The sequence below is a fragment of the Macaca thibetana genome, chromosome 7 (genome assembly GCF_024542745.1).
Source record: "Macaca thibetana thibetana isolate TM-01 chromosome 7, ASM2454274v1, whole genome shotgun sequence".
NCBI lineage: Eukaryota > Metazoa > Chordata > Mammalia > Primates > Cercopithecidae > Macaca > Macaca thibetana.
The window spans coordinates 125,273,510-125,293,771 of NC_065584.1; the positions used below are offsets into that span (position 1 = coordinate 125,273,510).

Consider the following 20,262-nt stretch of genomic DNA (forward strand, 5'->3'; position numbering starts at 1 on the left):
GGCTGAGGCAGGAGAATGGCGTGTGAACCCGGGAGGCGGAGCTTGCAGTGAACTGAGATCCGGCCACCGCACTCCAGCCTGGGTGACAGAGCGAGACTCCGTGTCAAAAAAAAAAAAAAAAAAGAAAAAGAAAAAGATTCTTGAATGTGTTAGCCATAAGGGGAAATCAAATCACAAAACTCTTCCCAGTGACTGCACAATCATTTTCTTCATTTCCGGCACACCATCATTGTTCTATATCCACCAGTGTGCCAGGGTCTGTGGATAAACCCTAAAAATCCAGAGAAGGGGAGACAGGCCCCAGATTCCCACCCCAACACGCTTCATGTGAGCAGCTGAAGGATGTCGCAGTTCAGCAAAATCCAAGGGTTGGCCACAGGATCTGCTAGGCAAAGCTGCTCTGGATGAGAAACTGGGAAGAATGTTCCCATTGGGTTGGGGGTTGTTAAGCCATCAGGAAAAGGTTTGGAATCTCTATTGTAAGAGAGAATGCTATGTGATCCCTTCCTCCAGCCCTGCCTTCATCTGTCTTTCACCTGTTCAGACCCTTGCCGTGTAAAGAATGGTCTCTTAAGAGTTCTTTACTCAGGAGGAGCAATAAGCTTGGCTTCAAGGAGTCCACGGTTTCGTGAAGGGCAATAACTCAGCTACTTGGTGAACTGGAGAACCTCCAGGCTTCCGAGGATGATATTTCCCTGGAAGAAAGTGGCCAGCAGCGTCCCTTTTGTGAAAGAGAGGAAGCCTGGGCCCCAGGGAAAGGGGCAACAGTCCAATGAGCCAGGGCAGCCTGGACGTGGGGAATCACCTCCGTTTCTCACCCTGACAGCAGGGAGGGCTTCCCGGAGCTGACAGTGAGGCAGACATCCCGGATCCCAGTTATCACAGGTGCAGCCACGCAACTTTTGTGTTCCCTTCCCGCCACGAAATGGAAATGATTTCCCGAGGGCCGGAAAGATTATTTGCATCAGGCCTCAGGTCTGGGGCTGGGAATGCAGGCCCCGGCCGGAAAGGAAGGCAGGAGGCCGCCGCCCCAGAGGCCGGACCCTCCCGTCCGGGCCGCGTCCCCTCCCGGCTGGGGATGCGCTTCGGGCGCGGGGCTCCCTCGCGAGGCTAGACTGGATGGAGCCCGAGAGCCCCTACAGGAGCTGGCTGCCGGGGAGGCGCCCGGGCTGCGGGGCCGCGGGGCGGGCCGGGCCGGGACTGGAGCTCGGCGCTGGAGGAGGCCGCCGCTCACCGGGCGTGGGCGGGGCCGGCAGCGCAGAGGTGAATGTCGGCCCCGCCCCGACGGCGCTGACTCAGTTTCACCAGAAACCAGGGGAAGAAGGCGGCCGAACCCCAGCTCTCCGAGCACCGGGGCGGAAGCCGCGGTCCGAGACGCGCAGGAAGCCGGGACCGGAACCTCGGCTGACCCGGCCCCACCCAACTCACCTGCGCAGGTAACCGGGGCCCCGGCGCGCGAGGCCGAGGCGCAGGCGGAGCGGGCTGGAGCATGTCCGTCCCTTTGTTCTGCGCTCTTGCGTGTGTCCGGGTACGTGACCTCCCTAGCGGTCCGCCTGTCGGTCCGTCTGGCTGCCGGGTTCCTGGAGGGCGAGTGGGAGGGCAGGGTCCGCGCTCCCTCTTCGCTCCCGGGGTGCTCCGGTCCCTCCTCCCCGCCACTTCCTCCTGGCCGGCCCGCCTCCTCCGAAGTCTCCCCGGCTGATCAGATGTGTCTCCTCCTCTGTCCCCTCCCTTCTCTCAGGTCACCAGCACCCTCGGAACCCAGAGGCCCGCGCTCTGAAGGTGATCCCCCTGGAGAGGAAGGCGATGGCCCCTGCGAGGACTATGGCCGGCACCCGCCTCGCCCCGGCCCGCATCCCTGCGGTCGCCTTGTGGCTTCTGTGCTCACTCGGCCTCCAGGGCACCCAGGCCGGGCCGCCGCCCGCGCCCCCGGGGCTGCCCGCGGGAGCCGACTGCCTGAACCTCTTTACCGCCGGGGTGCCTGCCTTCGTGCTGGACACCAATGCCTCGGTCAGCAACGGAGCCACCTTCCTAGAGTCCCCCAGCGTGCGCCGGGGCTGGGACTGTGTGCGCGCCTGCTGCACCACCCAGAACTGCAACTTAGCGCTGGTGGAGCTGCAGCCCGACCGCGGGGAGGACGCCATCGCCGCCTGCTTCCTCATCAACTGCCTCTACGAGCAGAACTTCGTGTGCAAGTTCGCGCCCAGGGAGGGCTTCATCAACTACCTCACGAGGGAAGTATACCGCTCCTACCGCCAGCTGCAGACCCAGGGCTTTGGAGGTGAGGAGGGTGTCAGGATGAGTTTGGAGAGACTCGGAAAAGGGACTGGTTGTGGGGTCCTAGGGGAGGCGAACATCAGAGAGGAGTTAAGGAGAGTCCACTTCTTTTTTCTTTGCCTTTTTTTCTTTCTTTTTTCTTTTCTTTTTTTTTTTTCTAAGGTGGAGTCTCGCTCTTGTCACCCAGGCTGGAGTGCAATGGCATGATCTCTGGTTGCTCACTGCAACCTCTGTCTCCCGTGTTCAAGTGATTCTCCTGTCTCAGCCTCCCGAGTAGCTAGAACTACAGGCACCAGCCACCAGGCCTGGCTAATTTTTTTTTTTTTTTTTTTTTTTTTTTTGGTAGAGCAGGGGTTTCACTATGTTGGCCAGGCTGGTCTTGAACTCCTGACCTCAGGTGATCCACCCACCTTGGCCTCCCAAAGTGCTGGGATTACTTCTACCCGAAGTCCTCCTTAGAAGTAGGCAGTACAAACAGTAAACAAATGAAAGGGGACACGAGTAGGGAGGGCAGGGCCCAGGCTCTGTCTCCTGAACTCAGAATATTCAGAGGTGATGGGCTGGTGCTCACAGGGAGGCCTTTGGCTCTGGGCTGTGTGTACTGGAGGGGAGAGGCAGTCCCCAGGACTCCTGACCTATGGCACTGATAGGCTGATTGAAGGAGTGAGCTGTCTGGATGGTCTGGTGACTAGAAAGGCACCTTGGCCAAGCACTAGTCTGGGTACACTGATGCCCTCTCAGGTGAGCCTGGCCATAGACTCCTCCACTGGCTGGACTTGGGACTTCTTAGCATCTCTCTACGCCCTAGGAATGGATTGGCCTTTTGGTGGTCCAGGAAGACTGCCAGATCCGAGACTAGAAAACAAGCCCAGTCTGCAGTTGATCCAAAGGGAGAGGAGTGATGTTGTAGGCACAGAAGCCTAGAGGCTCTGGGGTGGGGGATGAGGAGGGTTGTGGGGTGAGTCAGCCTGTTGGTATGTATACCTAGTAGGGAAGGGATGTCAGCTGTCCAGGCAGGTGTGTGTGCTTGTGCATGAGCCAGACAGGGCTCTCCCTGCTTAGAATCTGGTAGCCCAAGCCTTGTTTACTTCCATGGATAAAGGCAAAGTGAAGGCCAGGGCTCCTCCTCTTTCTTCCCGGGGCTGAACTGTCTGCTGGGATCAGGGCCAGTCCAGAGCCTTGGTTCCCCATTCTCTCTACCTGGGGTTCTGGCCAGGTGGGACTCCAGGGCAGGGGAGGGTCACCTCTCATAAGCTCCGTGAGCACTTTACAGCTTACTGATTGCTGTGCCACACATCCTCTCACTCAGGCCTCATCACAACAACTTCCAAAAAGGGTGCTACTAGCAGTCATCCCACTTTTTAGATTAGGAAACTGAGACTCCCATGTTAAAGAATTTGCCCAGGGTAACACTGCCCATAAATGGTAGGCCTGGGATTCACCACAAGGGAGACCTCCAAAAGTCCCGTGCTGTTTTTCTTTTTTCTTTTTTTGAAATAATAAATAACCCGTGCTGTTTTTCACACAAGACCATCTCTCTGGTAAAAACCTAGCATTCTGACCCAACATAGCCCAGTGGATAACAGAGCCGGAGATTGGGGAGTTCGGGGGCCAAAACTGGACTGGGGCCACATCTGGGCGTGGTCTCCATTCTGGAAAGTGGAGAAAGGGCTTTCCTCTGCAGCCTTTTCCTGGGCTAGTCACTCTGCCAAGCTAAGGGTCCTCTTTTCTCCCTATCCTTCCAGTGCTCTCCTGGGTCTCTGAGGAGAGGTGACATGGGGATTCCTGGGGATGGGAGGGGGACATATCTGAGGGCCAGGCTGGGCCACCAAGTCCCACTGGACCAGGGCTGCAGCCTGTTCCACAAGGAAGTAGCAGAAAGTGTAGGTGGTGATGACTCTTATTGACCTGAGTTGCTCCTGCCCTTCCTGCTCCACAGAGGCCCCATGGGAGTCCCTCTCCAGGGCCAGAGTGTGAAATTCTGGAGTCTGGTCAGGGAGCTGAGCTGGACTGTGGCCCCATGGTCTTGAGACCAGCCATCCTCATCTGGAAACCCCCAGGACCTGCCTGTTTGCCACAAGAGAGGGTGGAGTGGGGATTTCCTGGTACATTGAGGGAGGCAGGTAGGGCTTGGACTGAGTATGAGCTCCAGGCCATTCTAGGCCATTCTTAAGAGTACTGCAGTGCTTTGGGAAGTGGGAAAAGCTGTGTGTGTGTCAAGGGGTTTATTCTTAGCTGGGTCCAGTTAGAGAGGTTGGAGGTGGGTAATGACAGGGTAGAGTCATTAAGGGCTAGGGTGGATGAGGCAGGTTGGGTGGGTCACGGGCACTGAGAGCTTCCAAACCTTTGATTCTCCTATTACATAGATAAATGCTCCCCAGAATGCGTTTGTTTGTTCCTCTTTCTGCCTGTGGCCAGGCCAGGCCAGAAGATTCCTGCAGCTGGAGGCCGAGCAGCTTGCACTTCCTCCTCTCCCCTTCTCTTCCCCCACCTCTCCTCCTCCCTAGTCCTATGAAGTGGCTTAGGAGGTGGAGTCTGCACTTCCCTGAGGTCCTGAGACCTGGTAACTAACTGGGGGAAGGACTGGTTTTATTGCTACTCTAGCCCTTTGCTCTCTTGGGGGTGGGAAGAAGGGAGTGGTAAGGCAAGGTACCTGCTCCTTGGTCCTGGGGGCTGGGGCTTGGAGAGGACTGAGTTGTGTGGGGGTGAGATTCAGCCTCTGATTCAGCTCAAAGTCTGATGCATCACTCTGCATGCTACTTCCACTCTGGGGGCCTAGTGGGGCTAGCCTGTCTGTCTGCTAGACAGACTGCTAAGTAGTCTGTCTTCTTTCTACAAAATGCAAGGATGGAGGACTGGGCTCCTCCCAGCTCACTACTCCCTTGGCATGTGCTCTCAGGGTACTCTCCTGCTTGTCAACCAAGCCCCTGGGCTGGGAGGTTGCCTCCAGACAGCCACTTTTCGTTCCTGCTCATTCCTGTCTTATTTCCCCTAATCCCTGGAACCCAGTTCTCTTTCTATTATTTTTGTAGGCCTCTGAAACATTCAACATGTTTCTTCCTGAAATCTCTCCCTTCCCATCCCTTTTGCTGTCATTGTGCATCCTGGTCTTCTCAGCCCCAGGACCACCTTCTGTGAGTCCCCCATTGGCTCTGCTTTCTCTGCCTCACCAAAGAGGAATCCCTGTGACTCAGCCTCCTACCAGCTTATCTCTTTACCTTCCTATGTTCTTATCTCTTTACCTTCTCTTCTTTTCTTTGCATTCACTCTAACACTTGAAAAAACTCTCTAGAGAGCCTCTGTGGAGGGTAGTTGGGCAATATCTATCGAACCTAAATGCACACAGCCCTGGACACAATTCCACTTGTAGGAATTCTTCTTGCAGCTGTACCTATACACGGATAAAACAGCTTACCAGCTAGTTAGTCCCTGTAGTATTGTTTATAATAACGAAGAATTGGAAACAATCGCATTGTCTGTCAACACATCCTATAATTGAATACTGTGATGTTGTTTTCATAATAATAATAAACCCTAAGGCAGCATGGTTTAGTTCTTAGGACAGAAAGAAAGAAAATCTAAATCAGGAAACTGGTAGGGACTGGTTAAATAAATTATAAATTGTGATACATTTATACAATGAATATGATACAGCAACAACAAAAGGAAACTCTTCATGTGTTGCTAGGGAACGATTTCCAATATATATGAAGGGCAAAACAAGATGAAGAACTCACATGCCTGCAAATTCAAATACTGTCTGTTGATATTCTGTCTCTCACATACACACACACACACACACACACACACACACGTATAAATGGATACCTTTGGGGTAATAAACCTGATGGAGAAGGTTCCTTCTTAAGGAGAAGAGGTAACTTAATTTTCACTATTGGTTTTTGCTTTTCTGATTTTTTTTTTTTTTTGAAATGGGGTCTCACTCTGTCAGCCAGGCTGGAATTCAGTAGTGTAACCACAGCTCGCTGTAGCCTCGACCTCCTAGGCTCAAGCAATCCTCCCAGCCTCATCTTCTTGAATAGCTAAGTAGCCACCACACCTAGCTAATTTTTTATTTTGTAAATATGAGGTCTCACTATGTTGCCTAGGCTAGTCTCAAACTCCTTGGCTCAAGCCATCCTTCTGCTCAAGCTTCCCAAAGTGCTGGGATTACAGGTATGAGCCACCACACCCAGCCACCTTTTGAATTTTATATCATACATGTATTACCTAAACTAGAAAAGCAAAATTTAAAAACCCAAGATTATAAAAGCAATTAAAATCACACCTCTGAGCGGGTGGATAACCTATAGAATTACGTTTTGGAGAAAGCATTCGCTGTGGAGCATTCGCTTGGTTCAAATCCCAGCTCTGCCTTTAGAAACTGAATGACTCTGGGCAAGCCATTTAATCTTTCTGGTGTCAACTTTCTCATCTGAAAAGAGGTGAGAATGTAGGTGTGGCAGGCTGGTTATAAAGGTACATGATGGACTCCAGGGGACAATACACTTTTTCTGTAAAGATCTAAATAGAAAATTATTAGGCTTTGTGGGCCGTACAGTCCTACTTGTGACTACTCAGCTCTGCTGTTGTTACATGAAAGCAGCCATACACAACATGTAATGGGCAAGGCTGTGTTCCAATCGATGGACACAAATTTGAATTTCATGTGCTTTTCACATGTCATAAAAAAGGATTCTCCTTTTGTTTTTTCATCCATTCCAAAATATAAGAGATAGTGGGCTGGATTTGGCCTGCAGGCTAGTGCCAACCCCGGGTATGGCTGATGCAGGTGGGGTCCCTAGCATGCTGCCCAGCATATACTCAGCCAGCGCCTCTCTTTCCAAGCCATGCCTATCCCTCATTGTCTGCTGGTTCTGGGTGGCTTGCTTTCTCCCAAATTTAACTTCGCTGTGACTTAACCCATATGTTCCCTCTAAATCCGGTTTCCCTTCTGCCTGTGTCCTGGCTTTTTCTTCCCAGTTCCCAGAGACTGGCAGGGGAGAAGCCAGAAGCATCAGCCCAGCGTTGTTTCTCACATCCTTGTCTCCATTCCCTTGACTGCTCTGGCATTCAGGCCACTCCTGTTCTATCCGCCCTGGACCACTGTATTGGTCTACTTGCCAGCCTCCTCGTGCCACAGAATACTTCCAAACGAATGGGAAAACAGCTGCCGCCCAGAGCTCAGGAGTGTCCCTGCTGTCCAAGCCTTTGGCCCCTCCCTTTGAACTCCTGGACCTCTGTCATGTATCTAAGAGGTCAATGTCTGGTGCAGCCATGGCCTCCAGGACTCTGCGCCACTGCTCACGGCCAGTGTCTGTCCCCTTTCTGTACTACCAGTTGTTTAATATTTGAATGTTACTCCTGCTGTGTCCAAACACCCTGGCCTGGCATCCAGGGTGCTTTCAGGTCAACTCAAACCCAGCTGTTCTCCTTACTGTCCACCGAACTGGCCTTGCAAATTCCTAACTCCTTGCTTTGCTTTGGTTTCTCATGAGTTCTACCATTTTCTTTTCTTTTTTTTTTTTAGATGGAGCCTCGCTCTGTCACCAGGCTGGAGTGCAGTGGCACGATCTCATCTCACTACAGCCTCCGCCTCCTGGGTTCAAGCGATTCTCCTGCCTCAGTCTCCTGAGTAGCTAGGATTACAGGCACGTGCCACCATGCCAGGCTAATTTTTTGTATTTTTAGTAGAGAGGGGGTTTCACTGTGTTAGCCAGGATGGTCTTGATCTCCTGATCTTGTGTCTGCATGCCTTGGCTGCCCAAAGTGCTGGGATTACAGGCATAAGCCACCTCGCCCAGCTGTGCTCTGCCATTTTCAACAACACCCTACATTCTCCCAACAACCAAACAAGAACAAAAACAAAAAAATCAAAAAATCCTTTCTCCCTCCTCCAGAAAGCCTTCCCTTATCCTCTTAGCCTGCCGTGGCCTCCTTTCTCTGAACGTCCACTGCCTTGTTTTGTCCACATGTTGCTTCATGTCATGGGGTCTTATCTGCCCAACTGAACTAATCCCCTGAAGGGCAATGTATTAATTTCTTAGAGCTGCTGTAACAAATGACTACGAACTGGTTGACTTAAAACAACAGAAATTTGCTGGGTGCAGTGGCTCACGCCTGTAATCCCAGCACTTTGGGAGGCTGAGGCGGGTGGAACACGAGGTCAGGAGATTGAAACCATCCTGGCTAACACGGTGAAACCCCATCTCTACTAAAAATACAAAAACAAAAAAAATTAGCCAGGTGTGGTGGTGGGTGCCTATAGTCCCAGCTACTTGGGAGGCTGAGGCAGGAGAATGGCGTGAACCCAGGAGGCGGAGCTTGCAGTGAGCCCAGATTGCATCACTGCACTCCAGCCTGGGCAACAGAGCGAGACTCCGTCTCAAAAAACAAAAAACAAAAACAAACAAACAGAAAATAGCAACAGAAATTTGGCCAGGTGCAGTGGCTCCTGCCTGTAATCCCAGCACTTTGAGAGGTTGAAGCAGAAGGATCACTTGGGGTCAGGAGTTCAAGATCAGCCAGGCCAATGTGGTGAAACCCCATCTTTACTAAAAATACAAAAATTAGCCAGGCATGTTGGTGCACACCTGTAATCCCAGCTACTCGGGAGGCTGAGGCAGGAGAATTGCTTGAACTCTGGAGGCAGAGGTTGCAGTGAGCCAAAATTGTGCTACTGTACTCCAGCCTGGATGAGAGTGAGACTCCATCTCAAAAAAAAAAAAAAAAAATTATTCTCGCACAGTTCTGGGGGCCAGAAGCCCCAAGTCAAGGTGTCAGCAGGGCTGCGCTCCCTCCAAAGACCCTAGGGGAGAATCCTTCCTTGTCTTTTCCAGCTTCTGGTGGCCCCAGGCATACCTTGGCTGTGGCTGCATCATTCTAGTCTCTGCCTCTGTCTCCGCGTGGCCTTCTCTTCCTTCACTCTGTCTTCTCTTCTGTTTCTTATGAGGATACTTTGTCATTGGATTTGGGGCCTCACCAGCTCATCCAGGATGATCTCATCTGGAGATCCTAATCACTTCTGCAAAGACCCTCTTCCCACATCAGACCACGGTTACGGTCCCAGGGGTTAGATGTGAACATATCTTGGAGGGGCCGCCATTCAGCCCCTACAGGTAGCGATCCTGCACTGTGCTCGTCACCTTCCCTGATCCCATCCTGAGGTGGGGAAGCCTCAGACACAGGCTCAGACACAGGCACTGTCAAGTCAAGGAAGGGCGTGGCTCCCGGGACCCCTTGTAACTGGAAGCCGAGTGTGTCTGAGGTGTTTCTATTGTAGAAAATAGAAACAAGCCCATTCCCTCACGTGTGTGTGTGTGTGTGTGTGTGTGTGTGTGTGTGTGTGTGTTTACTCACTAAGATCAGATGGCAATTTGTTCAGTAATTTGCTTCAGAAAGAGGGTTTTACAGCTGGGTGTGGTGATTGCACCTTTAGTCCCAGCTACTCACGAGGCTGAGGCAGGAGGATTGCTTGAGTTTGAGGCTATAATGGCCGTGCTCGAGTCTGTGAATAGTCACTGTGCTCCAGCCTAGGAAACAGAGCAAGACCCCATCTCTCAAAAAAAAAAGGAAAGAAAGTGGGTTACAACATAAAAATATCTTCAGTGTACCAAAAACATGCTGTCTCTGAATAGAGATCAAGAAGCTGGTTCTGTTGGGGGCTCCCACCTGCACCCTATGCAGGCTGCAGAGTCCCCATTTGGTCTAGGTGGGGCCCATACTGTCACCACCCCACTTCGCTCCTAGGAGAAGCCTGGTCCATCTAGTGAGAATTGACCTTATCTCACTTTCTCCCCCCACCAGGGTCTGGAATCCCCAAGACCTGGGCGGGCATAGACTTGAAGGTACAACCCCAGGAACCCCTGGTGCTGAAGGATGTGGAAAACACAGATTGGCGCCTACTGCGGGGTGACACGGATGTCAGGGTAGAGGTGAGACACTGGGCTGACTCTCCGACCCCGCCCTCTGCCTGCCAGCCTTCTGGGAGCCCCTTTCTGGGGCCCTAGGCCAACCAGTGGCCCCGGATGGGATGGGGAGGAGAGAGGCTGAAGATGCATTTAATCCAAGTCCCCCTGGCCTCTCCAGGGGTGTGGGTGTGTGTCTGGCCGAGCCTGGGGCAGCCCAAGGCATCGGGGGTGCCGAAGCCTGATGGCCACTTCTGTGTGCAGAGGAAAGACCCAAACCAGGTGGAACTGTGGGGACTCAAGGAAGGCACCTACCTGTTCCAGCTGACAGTGACCAGCTCAGACCACCCAGAGGACACAGCCAACGTCACAGTCACTGTGCTGTCCACCAAGCAGACAGAAGGTGAGGGAGGGGTGAGGAGGCAGCACCTGGAGCCCCCGCTCTGCGGATTGGCTGCACGGTCCCCTCATAAGCTCTCCCCCGTAGACTACTGCCTCGCATCCAACAAGGTGGGCCGCTGCCGGGGCTCCTTCCCACGCTGGTACTATGACCCCATGGAGCAGATCTGCAAGAGTTTCGTTTATGGAGGCTGCTTGGGCAACAAGAACAACTACCTTCGGGAAGAAGAGTGCATTCTAGCCTGCCGGGGTGTGCAAGGTGGGCCTTTGAGAGGCAGCTCTGGGGCTCAGGCGACTTTCCCCCAGGGTGAGTGGTCTCTCTTCTGTGGCCAGGGAGGTGGGTGGTGAGAGTTCTCCCTTGCCCACCCCCCCCAATCATCTTATCCCCACTGGAGCCTGGTCATGCCTCCTCTCACGTCTCTGTTCTCTCTCCCAGGCCCCTCCATGGAAAGGCACCATCCAGGTGGGCTTTACTCCCCTCCCCATCCCCCATCCCCTCCACTTCTCCAGCCCATATCATCCCCATGCCCCTGAGCAGCCTGCCTTTGCCCAAGCCGTTCCTCCCCTCAGAGTTTATGGAAGTACCACAAATATCCCTCCCCTTCCAGCCCAGCATCCTCCTGTGAGGATCCACCCAGTCTGCGGGGAGAGGAGTGGGGTCGGTGGAAAGGGAATGGGGGATGTGCTGTGTCTCAGCAGAGAGGCCCAGGTAGAAGATGGACCCTGGGCACTTGTTCTTTGCTTGAGCCTGACCTCCCCTCCACCCGTCCCGCCCCCACCCAGTGTGCTCTGGCACCTGTCAGCCCACCCAGTTCCGCTGCAGCAATGGCTGCTGCATCGACAGTTTCCTGGAGTGTGATGACACCCCCAACTGCCCCGACGCCTCCGACGAGGCCACCTGTGAAAAATGTGAGGCCGGGGAATAGAGGGGGTTGGGCAGCAGACAGGGAGGTCCTGACAGCCTTGCCCTGAACCCCTGGGAGACCTTTGTTGGGGCTGAGCCTCTGACATTTCATCTCTGCAGACACGAGTGGCTTTGACGAGCTCCAGCGCATCCATTTCCCCAGTGACAAAGGTGAGATCCTCCCCAGGTGCCCTGGATCAGGGCAGACTCTGACACTGCCGTCCTCACTATTTCTATGCAGCAGTGCCTGAGGGGCCTGCCGGGTGTACGGGCCTGTGGGCACGAAGAGCCGGGGTGGGCTCCCAGTTCTCCAGATGCTCAGCTTCTTCCCTGGCTGGGTCCTGGGCTCTCTTCTGTGGCTCTGTGTTTTCCAGGCATCAGTCATTCTCCAAACACCTTCATAATTTCAGCCATGCCCACCGCATGTTACTCAGATCTTATTTACTTAATCAGTTACTTTTTAAATGTAATATATTAAAAAGGAACTTTCACATCACTACCATAAATGGGAAGCCACTATTACTTGCCAAACATTAAAAAACAACAAAAATAAATATAATAAAACAAAAGTTTTAGCTTGCCAGGCGCGGTGACTCACGCCTATAATCCCAGCACTTTGAGAGGCCAAGGCTGGCAGATTGCTTGAGCTCAGGAGTTCAAGACCAGCCTGGGCAACATGGCAAAACCCCATCTCTACAAAAAATAGAAAAATTAGCCGGATGTGGTTATGCGTTCCTGTACTCCCAGCGACTCAGGAGGCTAAGGTAGGAGGATCACTTGAACCTGGGAGATGGAGACCAGTCAGTTGAGATGGCACCACTGCACCTCAGCCTGGGCAACAGAGTGAGACCCTGTCTCAAAATAATAATAATAATAATAATAATAATAATAAGCTCTAGCTGGATGCTGTTGCCGGCCAAGGCTCAGACCCTGAGGCCCATCCTCTTTGTTAAGAAATGTAAATCAGCCAGCCGTGGTGGCTTACACCTGGAATCCCAGCTACTAGGGAGGCTGAGGTGGGAGGATTGCTTGGCCTAGGAGTTTGAGGCCAATCTGGGCAACATAGCGAGACCCTGTCTAAAAAAAAGAGGTAAACCACCCAGTGTTGGAAAGACCAACAAAGACCCAGTGTTGGAAAACTGAGACTGTGACCCAGTCAGAAAAGCTGAAAGAAAATTGAAATAACTATGAGTCAGCGTAGTTTACTTTTGTGCCTACAATTATTGTCCAGGCTTTGTCTTCCCTTTTCTGGCACCACTGCAGCTGGGCCAGGTGTTTTGGGGCCTCTCAGGCCCTCCCTGAGCGGTGGTGGGTGGGGAGGTGCTGGGCAGCAGCCACATGGAGCCTAGCAGAAGGTGGCAGGGAGGCCGTTGACTCGCTCACCACAGCCTGCTCCATACCCCCCAGGGCACTGTGTGGATCTGCCAGACACAGGACTCTGCAAGGAGAGCATCCCGCGCTGGTACTACAACCCCTTCAGCGAACACTGTGCCCGCTTTACCTATGGCGGTTGTTATGGCAACAAGAACAACTTTGAGGAAGAGCAGCAGTGCCTCGAGTCTTGTGGCGGCATCTCCAGTGAGCGGGCCAGTGAGAGGGTGGGCATGTACAGGGGGAAGGCTTAGCCAGTGGCCTCCACTCTGTCCCCAGGCCTGTGGGAGTCACCCCTCCATCCTCAGAGTGCCTAGAGTAGGGGTGGGAGAGGATGGCAGTGCGGGGTCTGGGGCACTGGGGAGCAGCTGAGTCTCTGAGCCCTTAGTACTGACTGGTCTCTCCCCTCATCATTCTACAGAGAAGGATGTGTTTGGCCTGAGGCGGGAAAACCCCATTCCCAACACAGGTAAGCCCTGGTCTGTCCTGTAACTGAGGTTGGCATGTAGGTATCAACTCACGGATCAACTCCATCTGATGGGTTGTGACAGCCCAACCTGTGTTGAGAAGGATGCCAAGGTGGCCTACAGAGACAGAGTACCGTAATCAAATAGGGATGCTTGCCACACATGAGGGAGGGAGTACAGTAAAGTGCGTGCCGATGTCCGTCAGCAGCGTCCCAGGCTTCCCCCAAGCTAACTGCAAGGAATGCAGTTTGAGCTGAGACCTGAGGCCCACCAGAGTTCCTCTGAGCTCCGCACAGAGCTGTTCAGCTGCTCATATGTGGGAGGTCTGAGCCGGGTGCCCATGTCCTTCCACACCTGGCATCCATTTGACTTGGTCCCTTCCATAGAGTGGGGGTGGGTGTCAGAACCAGGCAGGCTATGGGAGCCCCTTATTCTACCCCTTCTTTCCCCAGGCTCTGTGGAGATGGCTGTCGCAGTGTTCCTGGTCATCTGCATTGTGGTGGTGGTATCCATCCTAGCTTACTGCTTCTTCAAGAACCAGAGAAAGGGCTTCCACAGGCATCACCACCACCCACCACCCACCACTGCTAGCTCCACTGTCTCCACTACTGAGGACACGGAGCACCTGGTCTATAACCACACCACCCAGCCCCTCTGAGCCTGGGTCTTGCCGGCTCTCACCTGGCCCTGCTTCCTGCTTGCCAAGGCAGAGGGCTGGGCTGGGAAAAACTTTGGAACCAGACTCTTGCCTGTTTCCCAGGCCCACTGTGCCTCAGAGACCAGGGCTCCAGCCCCTCTTGGAGAAGTCTCAGCTAAGCTCAGATCCTGAGAAAGGGTTTGGAAGGAGCAGAAAACCCTTGGACCAGAAGTACCAGACTAGATGGACCTGCCTGCATAGGAGTTTGGAGGAAGTTGGAGTTTTGTTTCCTCTGTTCAAAGCTGCCTGTCCCTACCCCATGGCGCTAGGAAGAGGCGTGGGGTGGTATCAGACCCTGGAGGCCCCAACCCCGTCCTCCAGAGCTCCTCTTCCACACGGTGCGCCCAGGGCTGGGAGGAAGGACTTCCCTGTGTCGTTTGTGCTGTAAAGAGTTGCTTTTTGTTTATTTAATGCTGTGGCATGGGTGAAGAGGTGGGGAAGGCCTTCCCCTAAGATTGGGCTCCCTGCCCTTGACCAGCCCCAACCTGGCCTGGACTGGCAGACAGAACCAGGAGAGGCTCAGCTGCATCCCGCAGCCCCCACCCCCAGGGTTCTCCAACATCACAGTCCAGCCCGCCCACAGGGTAATAAAAGTGGTTTGTGGGGTTTCTGGCTCTGTTCTATGGGCCAGGAGGGAGACAGGGTTGCTGGGGGGTGATGGGACCGTCCTGTTCAGCTGGTTCAGGCTTTGGCCACCCTGTTGAGCAGGTTTTCCCATCGTCTCTCTCGAAACTGGCCTGGCCCCTGAGGGTAGAGAGCAGTGCCAGGTTTGACCACCAGAGGGGAGGAGTGAGAGGGCCATGGGAGCCACCAGTGTGAGGAGGCTACAGTGCTGCTGTGCAACATTTCTTCCTGGTGTGATCCTCTCCACAAGCCAGCTGAGCTCTCCACAGTTCTGTTCATTTGGAGGTTGGGGTTAGGGGTGTACAGGCACCGTGGCTCCTACCTCCACCGGTTAGGGCCCAGGTGACTGGCTGCCTCCCTTCCCACAGAAGCCCTGGCTTCTGCGCTGGAGTGCAGCACCTGCTAACCAGGCTCTGAGCTCCTTCCCAGGAGCCTTTAGTGGAGACACTCCACTCCAACCCACACCCCTGCATTTGTTCAAGCTACCTCTTGGTGCCCCCCCCCCCCAAAAAAAAAAAAAAAAAAACAGCCGGGCGCGATGGCTCACGCCTGTAATCCCAGCACTTTGGGAGGCCGAGACGGGCGGATCACGAGGTCAGGAGATCGAGACCATCCTGGCTAACACGGTGAAACCCCGTCTCTACTAAAAAATACAAAAAACTAGCCGGGCGAGGTGGCGGGCGCCTGTAGTCCCAGCTACTCGGGAGGCTGAGGCAGGAGAATGGCGTAAACCCGGGAGGCGGAGCTTGCAGTGAGCTGAGATCCGGCCACTGCACTCCAGCCTGGGCGGCAGAGCGAGACTCCGTCTCAAAAAAAAAAAAAAAAAAAAAAAAAAAAAAAAAAAACAACTTTGAGCTCATTTCCTTGTTTATTCAGTGAATTATATTGAGCTCCTCTGTGCCAGACACTGCCAATCATTAGAAATTTGATACTTCCGAGAGAGGCACAGAGGAAGCACCATTTAAATGCTTTACACATCTCGAGTTGCTGGCGCTGCACACAACCCTTGTGATGACAATACAATCGTCCCCATTTTACAGGTGAAGAAAGTAGTTCATTGAAGTTGCCTCCCCAAGGCCCTAGAGCTGGGATTGGGGGACTGGATCCCCAGAGTCTAGTCTTACAAAAGAGGTAGCAGGGCTGGGGTGGGGGGTCACTTAAAAGCAAATTTTAAGCAAGTACAACTGCCATGAATATACATATATGAAGTTATACGTGTACAGCTCAATGAGTTTCCGTAATGACACACACCTCTGAGGCAAGCACCCAGATCAAGAAGCAGACCTTCTTAGCACGCCGGAACAGGCCTTCTTTTGATGGGTAACACCTGGTTTTGCTCAGCCTGGACCACCTCCCCATTTTGCACACCTCAGCCTAATCTCAAAACCTTGCCACAGAACGCCAGGCGGTGGACACTCCCTGCCTCACACCCCTGCGTCTGCTAACACCACCCTGAGCCAGAGCACCTCTTGTTTCCTTTACTATCTGTCTTCCTGCCAGGTTGTGAGCTCCCAGAGCCGCAGATGGCATCCGGTTATGTTTGGGTTCTCGGCACCCCATGCTTCCTCTGTGACCTTGGTAAATGGTAGTTTAGTAAATGTTGAGTAAGTGGCGGGGGGGGGCTCATCCCCATTGTTCCATTTCATAGGGCACAGTGTTTTCCCTTCTAACCCCCTACTCTGACACTCATCCATCCTTCGAGGCTCAAAATGGACTTGATCCCTACTGCGAACAACCCCCATTATCAGTTGGTTCTCAGACTCTACCCTAGTATCTAGAACAGAGATCAACACAGAACAAATACTTAATAAGGGTTTGTTGGCCTGAAGTGAACACCCTCTCAGGGAGGGATAGACATCAAGTGAGAGGATGCCAGGCAAAGTGCCGCCCCCAGTAACAGCTGCTTGCATGTGCAGAGGGAGTGCCCGAGGAGGTAGGAGCTCTTGGGGGTCACTAGGGGGCGCTGTGACTATGACTGGATGCCATCTTCTTCCTGCAAGGATGTGAGGGCTCAGTCTCAGGCAGGTGACAGGAGTGGAGTAATGAACGCCGAGACACAGCTCCTGCTCTCCTGGTGCTCACACTCTGGCGTGCAGGCCACAGGATTGCAGATACAGTGACAAAACAATCTGTTCCCCAAACTTCTCCTTATCCCTGAGACCGCCCCAGCCATCCTCTGCTCTGTGCCCACCCACATGACTCAGAACTTTGATCCCTACCTCCATGCCCTGAACAGGCAGTTTCCTCTACTTCAGAAGTCCCCACAGCCCTGGAAAGCTCCTACTTTATCCTGTGCTCCAGCTCACAAAGCTTTCTCTGGCTCTCCAGCCAAAGTTCATTGCTGCCCTCTCCACGCACTCCTGCTCTACACGGCTCTGCTGCATGCATAAGCCCAAGCTAGTGTGTGTCCCCCTTTATCTAGACAAGACTCCTCAGGGCACTGGCCAGGTCTTAGTTATCCTAGCATCTCCCAAACTGGGCCCTGCTTCTGGGTACCAGGTATCTGAAAAATGACTGCTGGAACAAAACAGAGGCCGGTCAAGAGGAGGAGATTAAGGTTAATAAGTGGCTTCGTGGAGAAAGTCTAACATCAGGCGAGTGACCCTGGGCGGTGGCTCACGCCTGTATTTCCAGCACTTTGGGAGGCCGAGGCAGGTGGATCATTTGAGGTCAGGAGTTCGAGACCAGCCTGGCCAACATGGTGAAACCCTGTCTCTACTAAAAATACAAAAATTCGCTGGGTGTGGTGGCACACACCTGTAATCCCAGCTACTTGGGAGGTTGAGGCAGGAGAATCGCTTGAACCCGGGAAGTGGAGGTTGTAGTGAACCAAGATGGCACCACTGCACTCCAGCCCAGGTGACAGAATGAGACTCCATCTTAAAAAAACAAAATAAAATAAAAAATAAAAACTAGGTGAACAGGGGTCTCCAAGAGATTCTTGCACACGTATGTACACAGCATTATTCACAATAGCTAAAACATGGAATCAACCTAAGTGCCTATCAACAGATGAATGGATAAGCAAAATGGAGTGCACACAATCTACATGGTGGAATACTATTCAGCCTTAAAAAGGACGTTCTAAGATACGCTACAATACAGATGAACCTTGAGGAAACCTATATTATGCTAAGTGAAATAAGCCAGTCACAAAAAGACAATATGATTCCACTCATCTGAAATTCTTAGAGTAGTCAAAATCATAGAGACAGTAGAATGATGGTTGCGGGGGAAAGGGAAATAGAGAATTATTGCTTAAAGGGTACGGAATTTCAGTTTTGTAAAAGGAAAAGGTTCAGGAGATGGATGGTGGTGATTGTTGCACAACAATGTCAATGTACTTAGTGCCACTAAACCATATACTTTAAAACGGTTAAGATAGTAAATTTTACATTATATGTATTTTACCACAGTAAAAAAAGATTGGGAAAAAAATGAGATGAGCAGATGGGTGTGGGTGTTCCATGCATACAAAATCACACTGAGCAAAAGCTGGGCAGTGGAGATCCTGGGTTTTGTATGGGATCCACAAGCTGCTCAGTTTGGAAGCAGGGAGGTGGAAGCTGGGAGTTTGGTGGGTGGAGGGGATTTAAGCAGGGGAAAGGAGTGATCTAAACTTTAAAGAGTAGGCCGGGTGCGGTGGCTCATGTCTATAATCCCAGCACTTTGGGAAGCCAAGGTGGGAGGATCACCAGAGGTTGGGAGTTCGAGACCAGCCTGAACAACATAGAGAAACCCCATCTCTACTAAAAATACAAAATTAGCTGAGCGTGGTGGCACATGCTCGGGAGGCTGAGGTGAGAGAATCGCTTGAACCCGGGAGGCAGAGGTTCAGTGAGCTGAGATCACACCACTGAACTCCAACCTGGGCAAAAGAGCAAGACTCCATCTCAAAAAAAAAAAAAAAAATGGGCAGATAAGCAGGCTACATCACCAGAGGTCACAGCACAGGGAGAGGGACAGAGGGAGGAAGCAACACCAAGTTAATTGGGTGAGGGAACCTGTGTGAAGTGCATAGCAGGTCTCTGGTGACGGCTAGTCGAAGGTTGAACACCGGCAGCCTGCAACCATACTTTCACTCAAACAATGGCTTAGTTTCTTTAATTTAGTTGCCAACATTTAAAGAGTCAGAAGGCTTCAATGAAAAAAAAAAATCCATATTGCTAGCTGCTTGTGAGAACTCAGGGAACCTGGCAATCCAGGCACAGAGTTCAGGGTTCTCTTTAGCTGGGCAGGCACTAACCCATTCACAGCCCTCCCCCACCGCACCCAGCATTAGGTGCTTGCCTGGGACTTCTAGGCATTTGCCTCTGGAACCCCTAGCCATCCTTTTTTTTTTTAAGACCGAGTTTTGCTCTCGTTCCTCAGGCTGGAGTGCAATGGTGCAATCTCGGTTCACCGCAACCTCCGCCTACCAGGTTCTACCAATCCTCCTACCTCAGTCTCCAGAGTAGCTGGGATTACAGGCATGCACCACCACGCCCAGCTAATTTTTGTATTTTTTTTAGTAGAGATAGGGTTTATCAATGTTGATCAGGCTGGTCTCGAACTCCTGATCTCAGGTGATCCGCCTGCCTCGGCCTCCCAAAGTGCTGGGATTTACAGGCATGAGCCACCACGACCGGCCTAGAAACCCCAGCATCTTGTGCCTTACAACCCATCTTGCCTTCCCTATATTGGGTAGTTGTCTCGTAAACACTCACAAAAACTGGGCTATTTCTCCCAAACCCATCCCTGCCCACTAAAATAAACAGCCCTGAATGAGGAGTGGTTTGCCCTATTGCACAAGACCACTCCCTTCCCCACCCAGCCACAGCAGGACTAAAGCCTGGGAAGGTAGTACTTTTAAGCTCCCTCTGGGAGAGATTGTTGTCAATAGCTCCACCTGGAAGCCCCAAACCCGGAAGTCCGGGGGTTTCCTAAGCCTTCCCACAGGCTCTCTGAGGGTTTGCCTCTCCTTCCCCACCTGCAGTGGCTCCTGGGGTTGTATCAGGGGAGCCCAGAACCAGGGAGACTAAGAAAACAGACTGGGGAAGAAATAAAGACACCCCTTGTAGTGGAGTTGTTTTTTTTGTTTGTTTGTTTTGTTTTGTTTTTTCAAGGCTATATGTTTAGGAAAAAAAAAAAAAGAAAACTAAAAAAGGGTATTAACCCAAATGACCATAGTGTTATCTCTCACTGATACAATTACAGACGGTTTTTGTGTTTTTTGTCAACCTGCATTTTCTAAATTTTCTACAATGAATATCTATTGCTTTTGTAATAAGAAAAAGTATTCATATATGTATATAATTTTTTTGGTCGGGGGGGTGGTTTGGAGTCTCGCTCTTGTAGCCCAGGCTGGAATGCAGTGGTGCGATCTTGGCTCACTGCAACCTCCATCTCCCGGGTTCAGGTGATTCTCCAGCCTCAGTCTCCCAAGTAGCCAGGACTACAGGTGCCCGCCGCCACATCCGGCTAATTTTTGTATTTTTAGTAGAGATGGGGTTTCTCCATGTTGGCCAGGCAGGTCTCCAACTCCTGACCTCAAATGATCCGCCCGCCTCGGCCTCCCAAAATTCTGGGATTACAGACTTGAGCAACCACCCCTGGCCTCAGATATATTTAAGAAAGAAA

At 52.3% G+C, this 20,262-nt stretch overlaps 3 protein-coding genes across 6 annotated transcripts in view; 1 reads left to right on the forward strand and 2 right to left on the reverse strand.

Annotated features, from left to right (window-relative positions):
- RMDN3 (regulator of microtubule dynamics 3) overlaps positions 1-10,074 on the reverse strand; it is a 138,134-nt gene extending 128,060 nt beyond the window's left edge. Inside the window, exon 1 of the mRNA XM_050799514.1 lies at positions 10,071-10,074. The gene's annotated coding sequence lies outside the window, so the exon portion shown is untranslated. The remainder of the gene's footprint in view (positions 1-10,070) is intronic.
- DNAJC17 (DnaJ heat shock protein family (Hsp40) member C17) overlaps positions 1-20,262 on the reverse strand; it is a 248,318-nt gene that overhangs the window by 90,381 nt on the left and 137,675 nt on the right. The gene's annotated exons all lie outside the window — the stretch shown is intronic.
- On the forward strand, positions 1,268-14,623 carry SPINT1 (serine peptidase inhibitor, Kunitz type 1). 4 transcript variants are annotated; one of them, XM_050799507.1, is made up of 11 exons: positions 1,268-1,436; positions 1,739-2,278; positions 10,081-10,208; positions 10,446-10,584; positions 10,669-10,887; positions 11,017-11,043; positions 11,364-11,489; positions 11,605-11,655; positions 12,892-13,062; positions 13,277-13,324; positions 13,775-14,623. In XM_050799507.1, exons 2-11 carry the CDS (start codon positions 1,804-1,806, stop codon positions 13,978-13,980), a joined length of 1,590 nt encoding a protein of 529 aa, XP_050655464.1. In that variant the 5' UTR covers positions 1,268-1,436; positions 1,739-1,803; the 3' UTR covers positions 13,981-14,623. The 4 variants fall into 4 exon arrangements, with proteins under 4 accessions (XP_050655464.1, XP_050655465.1, XP_050655466.1 ...); XM_050799508.1 differs by having other exon boundaries at positions 10,669-10,839; XM_050799509.1 differs by lacking the exon at positions 11,364-11,489 and having other exon boundaries at positions 1,288-1,436.

Bases quoted from the DNA above. Each gene is read 5' to 3' on its own strand.
- SPINT1 (XM_050799507.1), top strand. From the start codon at position 1,804: ATGGCCCCTGCGAGGACTATGGCCGGCACCCGCCTCGCCCCGGCCCGC. The intron at 2,279-10,080 runs GTGAGGAGGGTG...TCCCCCCACCAG, and splicing joins GCAGACCCAGGGCTTTGGAG to GGTCTGGAATCCCCAAGACC. The intron at 10,209-10,445 runs GTGAGACACTGG...TTCTGTGTGCAG, and splicing joins ACACGGATGTCAGGGTAGAG to AGGAAAGACCCAAACCAGGT.